The sequence below is a fragment of the Amborella trichopoda genome, chromosome 2 (genome assembly GCF_054954075.1).
Source record: "Amborella trichopoda isolate Santa Cruz 75 chromosome 2, AtrichopodaSantaCruz75HAP2 v2.0, whole genome shotgun sequence".
Taxonomy (NCBI): Eukaryota; Viridiplantae; Streptophyta; class Magnoliopsida; order Amborellales; family Amborellaceae; genus Amborella; species Amborella trichopoda.
This window is the reverse complement of record NC_142337.1, coordinates 59495109-59509422: the sequence shown is the minus strand read 5'-3', so window position 1 is coordinate 59509422 and position 14314 is coordinate 59495109. Positions and strand designations below refer to the sequence as shown.

General features: G+C 36.9%; 1 protein-coding gene across 24 annotated transcripts in view; it reads left to right on the top strand.

Annotated features, from left to right (window-relative positions):
* Positions 1-14314, top strand: part of LOC18445066 (WD40/YVTN repeat and Bromo-WDR9-I-like domain-containing protein) — a 28511-nt gene that overhangs the window by 3015 nt on the left and 11182 nt on the right. For 6 of the 24 annotated variants that reach the window (XM_088859009.1, XM_011629059.3, XM_088859005.1 and 3 more), the window contains 17 exons: positions 865-1234; positions 2943-3097; positions 3234-3473; positions 4264-4373; positions 4469-4546; positions 4662-4768; positions 6496-6590; positions 6667-6800; positions 7106-7209; positions 7324-7401; positions 7594-7672; positions 9214-9382; positions 9798-9868; positions 10689-10769; positions 10872-10942; positions 13604-13700; positions 13801-13860. In XM_088859009.1, the coding sequence (XP_088715135.1) occupies positions 879-1234; positions 2943-3097; positions 3234-3473; positions 4264-4373; positions 4469-4546; positions 4662-4768; positions 6496-6590; positions 6667-6800; positions 7106-7209; positions 7324-7401; positions 7594-7672; positions 9214-9382; positions 9798-9868; positions 10689-10769; positions 10872-10942; positions 13604-13700; positions 13801-13860 (2085 nt within the window). In that variant the 5' untranslated portion in view covers positions 865-878. Of the gene's footprint in view, positions 1-864; positions 1235-2942; positions 3098-3233; positions 3474-4263; positions 4374-4447; positions 4547-4661; positions 4769-6495; positions 6591-6666; positions 6801-7105; positions 7210-7323; positions 7402-7593; positions 7673-9213; positions 9383-9797; positions 9869-10688; positions 10770-10871; positions 10943-13603; positions 13701-13800; positions 13861-14314 lie in introns of all 24 variants that reach the window. The other 18 variants (XM_020674037.2, XM_020674039.2, XM_020674033.2 and 15 more) reach the window with 5 other exon arrangements.

The following is a 14314-nucleotide window of genomic DNA, read 5'->3' as shown; positions in this document are numbered from 1 at the left end:
TATTCTACTTCTTCTTGTGTGAGTTCCTTGTAGGCAGTGCCTGAAGCATGCAAGGGACTCAGGAGCCAATTGACTGGAGTATTGAGCTTGTTTCGGGTGATTAAACATTACTTTCTGAATCATATTGACATTAAGCAGACAAGAATCGATCCTGCTACTGTTTCAAATCTGGCTGTGGACTATTTAATGAAATGGTGAAGGTCAACCAATGCAACTGAGGGTTCTTATTTTCTCTATGCATCTGCAAGATATTTGACATGACAGGTGCTGAAGGCACCGTGGTGTTGATGCCCTGAATAGCTGACTGGATTAAAGACTTCAGTTAATAAGGGGATGACCTGACAGTCATCTGGTCTCTGGTCTCCATCTTGATTTGATTATGTGACTTACATGTGTTTCAGTTGGCCATAACAAAAAATGTAAACATGAAATATAGAACTTAGAAGACAAGGGTTCAAGTTTCAGTTATAATATGAAATACAGTGTTCTACTAATTTTTGGCTACATGTGGAATTCAAAATACTAACCTTCTTATTTATGCATTCTTTAACAGGAGTGAATATTTAATGTTGCCATTTGATCTGTATATGCTAAGCTGCTTTTTCGACTGCTATGCATTGATTATCCATGCTGACTTGCTTTCTTAGCAACCTTCTCAGCATCAAGGTTTTAATAATTGTGCCATATAACCTGCTGATTTGCACGTTTGTTCTGGGAAAAGTAATAATTTTTTCTTACTTTGGAAGATGGCATGATTACGTTATCCTTTTATTTCTTTGGTCATTATTCTTCTTTTGAACATCTTTGGAGGTGCCTTTCTTATGTAGAACTGATTCCCTTGCTTGTTTTTATTCTGTACTCCAGGTGCTACGAAGGATATGGCTTGTAGGAAGTATGACGCTTCCGCTGGTGCAGCTCCTCTAAATTTAACTCCCTCAACATTAGCTGGGAGAACAAATGAGACGGGCTATCCTAGTGATCCACTTGCTGCTACGAGTCCTCCGATGGAAGCTGATGTAGATATCGACCTTAGTGAAGTTTATTTCTTGATAATGCATTTTCTTTCTGGAGGCCCATGTCATAGGACCTATGGACAATTTTGGAATGAACTTTTGGAGCATCAGCTTCTACCTAGAAGATATCATGCTTGGTATTCTAGGAAAGGTATACACAGTGGGGATGAAGATGATAATGGCATGTCCTTCCCCCTGAGCTACAATAAATTGGTAGAAAGGTAATTATTTTTTTTGGGTTGAGAGTTATTGTCTTATTTTATTTTATTTGGTCTCTCTAGAAGATATTGATATCTGATTTCTGTTAAAATATACTGCCTCCCGGTAATAAATATTGTGTTTCGATGAGATTAAAAAAAAGCTATGCATGGAAGTACGTTATTGTCTTGAAAGGCCACACAATGTTTATCTTTTGATTTTATCTTGTCTAAAATCTTATGTATTGGGCAGTCTATGTTTTCTGGTCGAACTATTTGCTTGAAAATCTGGGCTCTATTATATTGAGGTCTTGACCTTAGAGATTGGCCTAATCTACATGTGCCAACTTTGATTTTGTATGCAACAGTAAATTAGTTGTGACCGGATTTCTTTTAATCTTACTTTGGGTGGGGTGTTTGAAATGGTTGGATCGTCCTGCCTGCAGTAGTGTCCTAGAACTCAAATGCTACTCTTGTTGAACTTTCTAAAAATTAGATCCAAACAAAAACCAGAGAAAAAGTCAGACTGCCTGGAAACCTCTATCTTCATCCAAAGTGGTCCATGTCTCTTATCCTAGCAGTGTCTCCTTGGTCTATCTAGTACTGGTGGCATCACACTTGACAGAATAGCTTTCTATGGTCTGAGGGGTCTACTTTTTTGGTGCATTCATGGTTATCTGTGTCCTGGGAGAACTTAATTTGAGGGAGGTCATGAGTCTCGAGTTTCTTGCTGTTGGCAGCATAGGACCATCTTGTGCTCGGGTGGGGCCAGTTTTCAAATTTGTTTGTTTCCTTTGTTGTTTGGTTGTGAATACATGCACATGCGCATATATTTTATCATGGTATGATGAGAGTCAATATACAAGGGCATGTTTTCCCATTTGTGTATCTCCCCGCAAAAGATGGATGCAAGAGCAGCAAACAAGTATTTTAAAAGGTGGAGTTATCCTAGATATCTCCCAGTTCCGTTCGTAGAATGTGGTAGAATGCTTAGATATCTGTAAGACGTCGTAGTGCCTCTAACCCACTGTCATCCAGACTCAAAACCGGTCAAAACCAATGTACAATTGGTTTTGGCTGGTCGAACCAGTTGTTTTTGACCGGTTGGAACAGCTAAAGAAGGTTGAACAACTTCTCTGTTATAAATTTCATATTTTTAAGCTATTTTTCCAATTATACCTTTATGTTTTGAACAATCCTATCCAACCAGTTTGACCAGTAGTTGGATTGGTTTTGACTGGACCAGACCGTTGATTGCTTCAGCGGTGGTTTGATTCCAATAATAGTGCTCCAAACAATGTTTTACTGCTTTGCATGCATATGGACTGTCTTGTGTGGGGCATATACCTGCAAAACAGGTCCTTAATAAACACGACCCGAAGACCTGTTCAGGCACATGCTCAAATTGAGCTTATATATGCATACTTTTATGAACAATTTGGTGCCACAGGAACAGCTATGGAGGTTGATGGGATTAACCTGGGATATCCAGATATCTAGGGTAGATGCAAATCTATAACAAGTAGGTTTTGTCTTTATCCTGGATAGGGCTGCTTGTGGTGCTTATTCGCACCCAATCAGGGCATAAGGGACTCTAGCTGTAATCTACGATCTGCTTCATCTTACTTTCCCTTTTATATGTGAATTAGCTTTCACTTACATAAGCTCATTTATGGGTTTTATGGCACTGCCTTTTGTTGCGTCGACTCATTTATCTGGTTCTATCTTTCAGGTATCCTCATATTGATAAGGATCACTTGGTAAAGCTTTTGAAGCAGCTGTTACTGACTAGTGTTCCATCCCCCCAAGGCACATTAGGAGGAAATGCTCCCAGGGCTGGTGATGTTCCTACACTTTTGGGAACTGGTTCCTTTTCACTTTTGGGATGTAAGCAATGCTGTTTGATTTACTGCTATCATTGTTTAGAAATTTCTTCCTAGCTATTTTGTTATTGAAGCTTTCTTCTGCCACCTCTCAAGTCTTGTGATTTGAATTGTTTTGGTTTCTTTGATTTTTTTGGCAGCTGATAGGACCAGAGAAGATCAGAAACCTGTTCGACTGCCAAGTTACTTGCGTTGGCCTCATATACAGGCTGGCCAGTTGCATGGTTTGAGCTTGAGGGAGATCGGAGGTGGTTTTACTAAACACCATCGTGCTCCATCTATTCGTGCAGCATGTTATGCTATTGTAAAGCCAGCAACTATGCTTCAAAAAATGCAGATAATCAAGAGACTAAGGGGGCATCAGAATGCTGTCTATTGCGGTATGCTATTTTAATATTGAAGTAGCAGTGTCTTCTAAGTTTCGAAATAATCATATGTTTAAAACAATACATAATTAGAATTAAAGTACTGTATGTTGTTTGATTATTGTGAGAGATTATTGTCCTATCCAGTTTCATTTATTATGGCAACTGATGAAAACAGGAAAGCCGTGAAGAAACAAACCAGTAAACTGTCCGTAGAGAAAACATTTAATCCAACATGGGTTAACCTATCAGTTCTCTGTTGTTACAGCAGCAAGTAGTGCTGCTTGTGAAAGAACCCTGGAGCAAGAAATAACTAGTTAGCACTTGTCATAGATTATGTCAGTTTAGGTACATTATTATTTTTTTTCCTTTTTTGGGGTGCTGTTGTTTGAAATTGCAGATACCTAGTAGCAATGTTTACTGTGAACTCTTTGTTCTGATTGTAGCAGCTGATTTATTTTCGGTCCATTGTATTATGTATGGGGAAACATGACTATCTGTATATGAAGTACTGTTGCATGTTAGCCACTTTAATGGTTCGGATACCTGTCCTTTCTACCACATTTTATTCTCTGCATGGCTAGAAGCTACAAATTTCTCCTTTTGTCACTTTCAATCTTGAACATGACTGAGTTGTTCCTAGGGGTTCTTTTCTTATGATTATCTCATTTGACATTTATGGCTGTAGAGTTACAAATCTCTCCCTTTGTCGTTCCCAGTATTGATCATGAGTTATTCCTAGCAGTTCTTTTGCAAGTCTTATGATTATCTCATTTGACAGTTTTGTGCTTTGTGCACATTGCAGCCATATTTGATCGCTCAGGGAGATATGTGATCACTGGCTCTGATGATCGCCTTGTCAAGATTTGGTCCATGGAAACTGCATTCTGCTTGGCTAGCTGTCGTGGGCATGAAGTGAGTTTGGCTTGTGTCTTGCCTTTTATCATATTTTGCTGCTGTTTGGCTTTATTTTTTTTTCTCTGTAATAGTGGCTTATTTTCTTTCGTAAGGGTGACATCACTGACTTGGCTGTGAGTTCAAACAATGCCGTTGTGGCCTCTGCTTCTAATGACTGCATCATCCGAGTAGTAAGTTTCATTTATCCTGCATGGTTTTCTCAGATCTTTGCAGTTCTGAGGCAACCTTTGCTTCATGTTGTATTGGTACATTGAGTGGATCATTATATTGGGAAATCTGTTGCAGTGGCGTTTGCCTGATGGGGTGCCAATTTCTGTCTTGCGGGGACATACTGGGGCTGTTACTGCCATTGCTTTCAGTCCTAGGCCAAGTGCTGTTTATCAACTTTTGTCGTAAGTCTCATTTCTTTGATCATTGCTGTCTTTGATATAAGTTCGTGTTTCAAGAATTTTCATCAGCCTTCTAAATCAGCAAATATATTGTATTGTGCTTTTCGTTCCATCTTTTGTTTGCCCAAGCCTTCCGTGCGAGTTACCAATGTAAGTCTGTCTAGTGGATAATGTTATATACGAATAAATCCACAGTTTCCTGCGGCTTGATTACAGTTTCTCAGTAACCTAGCTTTCAGGTCCTGTTCAATAAAAATATGATTTTTGTTGTCCATATTTTTTTTTATCTGTGATTTTTGTGCTGCTCTTGTCGATGGGCTTTCGTTATTTGCATTGGTGTCTAAAAACTCATGTTTAAGACTTGGGACTTGTGGGAGAGAACTTGGTCAGGCACCTCCCAAGTTGTTATACTTCTAGACTTACTGGGTGTTGAAAATAGCCAAGTCCTCTGAAGACTTCCTGAAGTTTCTATGAGACTTGATATTTTGAGTAGCATCGCAGTGTTATTTCTGCACGACTTGCCAGTTTGTCTTGCAGATTGGTAAATCCTTCCTAGTCGGGGACCAGACTCTTTTCCAAGCTGCGTCTGACTTCAGATATCGATCTGTATTCTTGGAGACGTTTGAGTTCTAATAGTTGTAAGCTCATGCTATACCACTATACACAGATGTATAGTATCAGAGCTAGGGATAGCAAGAGATTACTATAGAATGGAAAACCTGAAGAAATATTTGATGTTTCGGATTAAGGTCAAAGCTAATGAAATGATTGTGTTTCCCTGATTCTGTGAATTCATCAGATATGATTCTTTATTTAACGTTATGATTATCAGAAAAGCGTTTAAAGTGTGAATTATGGTTCAGAAATGTATATCAGAAAGACTTCAGTGCATGAAATCCTGAATGTATATCATGAAAATATAAAACAATATAATCATGATGAATTGTCAAACTGAAAGAATCTTAATGGTCCAGTTGCAAATGTAGCAGGGCTCCAACGATCTTAAGGATACTAATCGAGAAGTATTTGAATCACTGTTTAGCATGTTTGACTGGTTTACGTAGAAAACAGGAGACAACAGCCTCTGTTGCCGTATTGAGGATTCATTGTGCTATGAAAACTTAGTACATTATTTTGGGCTAACTATTGGATTTGAGTAAATTTGCAGCGTTATGGTGGATGAGTTAGCAGTTTTATTTTGTTCTGCAATTGTGTGAATTGGCAAATGCACTCTTGAGAAGTTTGTCCTGTTTTTCTGGGGGTATAAGTGGATTTAATGTTTAATATTTAGATTCCAAAAGTGCCAGAAATGTGGCGATAAGCTGTTTGAATCAGTTGTCGTTCAAAGGATGAAGTGACTAAAGCATATCTCTGTTCCTTGATATGTTCGGGAAATATAATTCAGGTAGATGCTCTACCAATTATCAGCTGCCTTTCTTTGGCGTATTGGATACAAATGGGTCTAATTTGGCTGGAAGCTTCACATGCATAACAATGCATAGCAGTTCCTAACCAATCTGGCGATCCTTTGTAAACTAAGGAAACCAAATTTGTCCATGTGGTGGTTGTCAATGTGTTTAACATTGGTTGCTAAGTTTTATGCAGGAAATAAGCACTTCATTGTCCATCTTGACTTTTTTACTTTGACTGATATTCTTTTGTTCTTCCTTTATTTATAGTTTCTCCTTTTTCCATGGAAATTTGGAATTCTCACTCCCTCTCACTTTTAGGTCATCTGATGATGGAACATGCCGGATCTGGGACGCAAGGCACTCCCAATCAAGCCCGCGGATTTACATTCCAAAGCCTCCAGATCCAATATCCGGTTAGTTTCTTCTGTGCTTCTCATTAAATAAATGATTTTATGCATGATTATTGGGCTTTGACAACTTGTTTCAAAGGTCTTAAAGCTAATGGAGGAAAAAACAGCGAGCCTTCTCAGGCAATGAGTCAACGCAGTCACCAGATATTGTGCTGTGCATACAATGCTAATGGAACAGTTTTTGTGACTGGTAGCTCGGATACTTATGCTAGGGTAATTTGTTGATTTCTCTATTTTGGAGAACCATACATTTGAGTATCCTTTTTTTTTTGGGCTAAACGAATAGAATGCGAACTGCAATACCGAACCTGTGCATGTGCTAAGGGTGCCTCTGCGAGCATGTGAAGTGTAAATTGCTCCTTAAGCGCCTTTGTGTCCTCATATGCACCTGCATTGCATGCTCGGCAAAGGCCTTCTTGCCTTCGGCTCCATGAACTTTCCATTTGAATATGTTTAGTCTGCTATGTATAATTCATTTATTATTTGCATTTATAATCAGTTATAAAGTATGCTTTCAGGTTTGGAGCGCCTGTAAGTGGAATTTAGAGGAGTCTGAACAGCCAAATCATGAAATGGATGTGTTATCTGGGCATGAAAATGATGTGAACTATGTGCAGTTCAGGTTAGTTTTGGTTGGTGAAAATTCTTATTCTCTTGGAAGGCTGTGTTTGGCAATTGTTTACTTGTCAGCAAGTCGTCCGTACTAATTTATTTATTGTGCTGTTTCTTGATCCAGTGGTTGTGCTGTGGCATCAAGATCTCTTTCTACCGACTTTATGAAGGAAGATAATGTTCCAAAATTTAAAAACTCCTGGTATGTTGTTGTACTTGTTGAACAGCTTATGAATGGATCTTCGATCGTCCTCCTCTGGACCTATCATTTTTTCATAACTCTGATTTAGTTACGAAAACATTGTTTGCATTTTTTTTTCTTCTTGCCAGTGAACAATAATTTGGTTAATTTGTGAATGTATCAGCATCTTGAACAGTAATTTGATTTTCCCAGGTTTACTCATGACAATATAGTTACTTGTTCTAGAGATGGCAGTGCAATCATATGGATCCCTCGGTCTCGCAAGTCTCATGTGAGCTCCCCCCCTCCTCTCTCTCTCTCTCTTATTCATTTATTGTTGTTGTCTTCTACATGCTTGATTCTTTCATGCTATTCTCTTCATTTGGATATGTCCATTTCCCTTTGCTGTAAAATCCTGAGTCATGGAATCAATCAATGTATTCCCATTTCTAAGAACCTTCTATATTCATGGTTACAAATGTTTTAAGACTTGAAGACTTGTGGGAGAAAGAATGAAAAGCAAAAAAGATGGGTTGAAATATGTAAGGACATCGGCTGGGGTAAGCTTGCTAATATTAGGACACAAGGGCTATTCGTGCTTCTATAGGATCGTTGGCATTTATTGCGAAGCCTTGGTGCTCTTTGCTCGGACTGGTGGTCCTAATTGGTAGTCAGGAATTTCAGTAAGGTAACACTATAGTGGGACAAATTTCTTCAAAATCTATTGTAGTTCAGCAATTTGGGACAGGTATAGCAGGCATTCTTTCAGAGAGAGAGAGAAAGAGAAAAAAAAAAAACCTATAATAAGGAATCCTATCACAATTCAAAACGTTCAGTAAGAATTATTGATTCAGAAATAAGTCATGAGGATTGAATGAAATCACATAGAAAAGCTGTAGAGGCAGGCCAAGGGATTGAAAAAGACAAGAATTTTTAAAAAATTGAAAACTTTCCTGTATCAGATAACATTCCCTCTGGAGGTGGAGGACCATATTAAAACAACAGAAAATACACCAAACAGTAACAGTAATTATGAAATCTTGCTACTCTTATGGTGTAACAGATCAGCTGATGACCGCATTGACAAGATCACTTATACAAAATCGCATAGATGGAAGGCAGGTGTGATTTGGATGAGGCAGGAATGATTTGGATGAGGAATCCATATAATCAATGGTGGACTTTAGGGCTGCAATGCAAACACTGGAAAATCAATCAAGTTGGGATGGAGCAACTTAGTTAGAAGGAACAAATTTTTTATTGAAAACATATGCAAAGAGATGCATGGCTATTGTCTCAAGGGGAAAAAGTTAGAATACAGAATCGTTGAAGAACCCCTAATCATTAGCACCTTCATATAATGGTGCAAGTCTGTCCTTAGAAGACAAAGTTGTTGGTGAACAAAGTTGTTGGTGATAGACAGATCGTAGTACGTAGTGTAAAGGTAGCAATTATGATATTAGCATGTTTTTTAGAATTACATGGAAATTATCACTGTTGGTGCCTATTCAACATTGCCCTCAATGGCGAGTTACTTTTAAAAAATTTGTGGCTCGGTTGACCTCAGGAGTTTTGGCTGACTAATTGAGTAACTTGTTTGGCAACTTATTGAGTCTGGTTGTTTTCTGGAATTTGAATGCAATACTGATGGTTTTTATTTGCTCAAATACAAGTTTCAGTCATTGCTTATGATATTTTAGATTTTTAGGTTGTTTATGTGCTCTCTGGTTTTGCTTTAATATTCTTTGGTTCAACAAAAAGTTTTACTGAGCATGTAAAATGCATAAGATGCATAACATTTCTCTCCTTTTTCGTTCGTTGTTGTAACTTCAGGGAAAAGTTGGGCGCTGGACCCGAGCATATCATCTCAAAGTCCCCCCGCCACCAATGCCTCCTCAGCCGCCTCGCGGCGGACCACGCCAAAGATTACTTCCAACTCCTCGTGGTGTGAACATGATTGTCTGGAGTTTGGATAATCGTTTTGTGCTCGCTGCTATCATGGGTTAGGTTTCGTTCGTTACTTTGGTTTCATGTTGTATCTTACCAGTTAGTTGTTTCTATACTTTGGTACAAAGTTCTTATTAGAAAGCTGAATGTTTTTTTTTTGCTTTGAAAGTTTTGTTGACTGAAGATAATACCATTCTTTACATATTGCCCCACTATTGCAAGTTTGTGATTTTCATTCAGAGTTTATGGCAGAAGTTCTACGTACTTCCTCCTAATATTGGGGAGGCAATAAATCCATATTCTTATTTCCTTGTTCCGTTTTGAATTTTAGCTTTTGCGGGGTCCTCCTCTCTTTGTAGAACTTTTGTGAAGTTCTTTTCAGAATCCTTTTTAATGTTCTCATTCAAATAAATGTTTGTGTTTTGGTTTATCATTTTAGTATGAAGGCTCATAATATCTATTACTTGCAGATTGCAGGATATGCGTGTGGAATGCTGTTGATGGCAGCTTAGTTCATTCTTTAACTGGCCATACCGAATCGGTAAGTGATGTAGTATATTTTTCACGGTTTTTTTTGTGCCAACTTTCTTCCATGACCATTGTGTCCTAGAAATAATTGGTCTATTGATATGGGGACTTTATGGCCTCATTGAGGGAAGGGCCTTAAAAAGAGTAGAATGGCAGACCAGGATTCGTGTAGCCGACCCAATTAATTGGAAAAAGGCTATGATGATGATGATGATGAAATAATTGGTCTATGCAACTATTCACTACCCGGAGTATTCAACTACTCACTATGTCCCAAATTATTATCCTTATTTGTATATTTTTATAATATCTATGCAACTATTCACTACCCGGAGTATTCAACTACTCGTTATGTCCCAAATTATTATCCTTATTTGTATATTTTTATAATAGAAAAGCTTTCTCCTTCTACTTTGCATTTTTCCTTGTCTTCCAGCTGAATAAACTGTAGCTGGATTATTCCAACTATTCATTATTTGGGATATAATTGTTATTATTATTATTATTTTTGCATTTTTTATGAGAGATGCTTTAGTATAGTTCTTTGTCTTCCCGCCGAAAACTATAGCTACAGTTTTCTTTGACTTTTTTAGCATTGTAAGTTTGTTTGTGCTGATTCTTTTTCTTTTTTATCTCCTTATTTATCCTTTGAGGAAGTTCAATTTCTTATTAGTTGTTAGCTGGTTCTTTTTCTTTTTTTCCTTTTTCTTTGTTTAAAATTATCTGAGTCATTGTTATTACTGTGAAATAATAAATAATTGTAGTAATTACTAATATGTTCATTGGCATCATCATTTCTATTATTAAGCAAATTTTGATCGAATTGTCGACAGACATATGTCTTGGATGTTCATCCTTTTAACCCACGGATAGCCATGAGTGCAGGCTATGATGGGAAAACCATTGTTTGGGATGTGAGTTGCTGCATATCCTTTCTTGTTTGTTCTTAATTTGTTTGCAATGCCTTTATTTTTCTTTTTGGCTGTAATTCCTTTAAGGCTTCTGTTATTTTTTAGATATGGGAGGGCATACCAATTCGCATTTATGAAACTGGTCGTTTCAAGCTCGTCGATGGAAAGTTCTCCCCGTAAGTTTACCAAACTGAAGGAATTATGTTGGGCAATTGATGTATTCTGTCCATTATTTGAACAATTAATTTTTGTTGAACTTTGTAGGAAGCATTTGTAATGATATAAAGCCATATGTAAGCCTGTGAGTTTTGTTGCTTCAAATACCAACTGATTCTATAACTCCCATCCTCATTGCTTAAATTTGGTAGTTGTGGGGATGGGAAAGGGAAGAGGGGGCATATTTGGTGACTTTGTATTATTTTTCTTTCAATCTTTTGAAATGGCTTCTTTGGACAGCATCTCCCGTTGCATTTGGAAGTTATAAATCTGTTCTTATGATACACGCATAATCGCATGGCTTTTGAGTTTTTTGGATTTCTTGTTCACGGAAGTGTTGTAGATGAAAGTTTATTTTTGAATCAAACGTGCTTACTATGATTTGATTAATCAATGGGTATATGCATGTTTTATCTGAGTTAACTTGCTGCCTTTGGCAAGTGGGAATCCACAGGCCAGTGCACCTGGAATAACTTAAATATGTTGTACCTTTCATTTCTTGCTTGTAGTTTTTCCAATGACATGCATAAGAAACATGTATGGAGGGGGATGGGCGGTGGTTGAGAATATTTTCCTTGTTTTTGTTTTTCTTGACTATTAGGCGAATCACCTCCATTCCGTTCGCATTAGGGCATTCTGATCGCTTCTCATACGTAATCTTTTCTTTTCACATATTCATGGCGGTAGTTATGCCCTGTGTTGCATGATTCTTCAGTCTAGGCTCCATACCTGTGTTGGACATGGCTGGACACGGCTAGATTCTTCTCATGATGTTTCAGATTCTTCTCACTAAAGAATCTTGTAATATAATATTAATTTTACCTGTGTTTGAACTTCTATTTGTTTTAATATTTATTTTCTTTTTTTTACTTTAATATTAAGATTTTCATTATTTAAACCTTAAACATAGAGAAGGGGTGTGCATCTCAAACTGCAAATTCATAAAGCCTAATATCTCCTACCTATCCCACTGTCATTGTGAGTTCCTATAACTTTGCGGGACTGTTGGATTCTCCCTTAATTCTTGATTGAATTTTATGTGCATTGAAATCTTGCAATTCAATCATTCTTCCCATCTTGTTGCAGATATATATATATATATATATATATATATATATATATATATATATATATATATATATATATATATATGGGTGCAGTTTGCATATGGATGCATCCGTAGGTGTAGAGGTAAGGTGCACCTTCAAATTTGATCATGGTATATAATTTTGATGTAAAATGTTCTTAGGATTATCTCAAAATCTATTTTTATATCTAATTATTAAAATTTAAATTTAAAAAATGATTAAAATCAAGTAGATCTATAAACATATGAAAATCTTGAAAATGGACGGTGTAGATAATATGTTGTAAAATGCACTATTTCTGAGACGTAAAATCTTTTTATTTTTCATAGTCATACATCTTGATATCAAGATGATCAATCAAAAGGGTTTTTCAACATTAAAACTACTTTTTCCGATGGATTTTTTAGGGGCATTTGTAGTTCTACATTATAAGGTTGCATCCTTATATAAACTTTTTCCTATATATACACACACACACACACACACACACACACACATATATATATATATATATATATATATAGCCACATTCTATGTTTTGTCCATGTTGTATCAATCAAACACAACACAATGTTGTTATTTCTTTTATTCATTTGTATTTGTTTTTCCTGATATTCATATTGACAATGATGTATTCAACCAATATAATTTGATCATACATGAACAGATCTATGTCCTTCGGTCTATAAGTTCGGTTCGATCCTTTACTTTACTCAAACTATTGGTTGTCCGGATCCCTAATCACTGACACAAGAAATATCTTTTATTCTTAATGGAATTGATATTCTAAATATTAAGAAATATTAATATTTTGAATTCAAATTAATATTTATAAATCAAATAAAAATTAATATAATAGAAAATATGATATTTAATTTCATTATTCTATTTGAATACTTAAAGAATCAGGCACCTTGCACCTGTGTCTAACACCGACATTCATAGCTCTTATCTGTGCAATGTAAATTATACCTGTTGTTGAAGCTAGTTTGTAGTTCCTGCCACCATGTCCTTAGTTTTCTTTAGTATGATGGGCTAACACCTTGGGCTGTGCAGTTAAGAAAGGGGTGTGTATACTTCAATCCAATGCTCTCAGGAAATACTACCTGAGCCTCCCATCTGAAGGAGTCCTTTCTTAAGGAGCCGTCACAGATCCTTCCTTTTCACATCCATCCCCTGATTGGTCTTACTGAACCCATCACGTGATGAAATGAGTTCTTCTCTGCTTCCCAAATTTACTGGGTCTTGTGAGATCTCCTAGTAAATTGATAAGCTTTCATCTGTGTTGTGGAAATTATTGGTATATTGGCTGAGGGAGTGGATGTAAGTCTCTTGTACAAGAGATCTTCAGGAATTCATGAAAATATGAAGTACACTGTATAGGTGTAAGGATAAACCTCACTTTTTAGGATCTTTATGAGTTCCTTATTAATGTAAACAAATGTATAGCTCACATAATCGGTGGTGCTTGCTAGTTCTCTCTACTTACATTTTTAATGTTTTGCTGGTTAATTTTCTTAATTGTTGATGCAGGGATGGGACATCCATTATTCTTTCAGATGAAATTGGCCAAATCTATATCATAGCAACAGGCCAAGGAGAATCCCAGAAGGATGCCAAATATGATCAGGTATATAACATGGAATGCATTTATTGATTAAGTTATAAAATACATGCGTCTATTAATCGTTAGACTTACTCTAAAGATTGCTTAATTCTTTTCCTTGCAGTTCTTCCTTGGGGATTACCGTCCACTCATCCAAGATGCGCATGGAAATGTACTGGATCAGGTTAGCGGAAACATTTTCTTATTCAGGATATCAAATCCCATTTGGGAATGCATTTTGCAATGCTTGGTGGATTATTTTCCGTCAGCAATTTGTGTCCCAGTCTCCTACTATTGACCTATATTTCCATGTCATGTCATGTCATATGTGGCTGGTTGTGGCAGGAGATATGAGTGAATTTAACAGGGGCATGTATAATATTGGACCATGGAAATTATATTCTATTGGGTCAATGCAATGGACTATGGAAACTGTAGTCTATTGGGTCATTTCCATTCAAATAATATGATGTATGATGGATCGTAGACCCCACCATAACAGGACATGACCCCAAATGTTGAGTCCCACTCTATCTGTTGCCATGTATCATTCTGTTGGACAATGATTACTCCAGTGGACTATTTTTCACTGGATGATAGTATGCTTTCCCATCTATAAACCCTTTTGATGGGTTTGA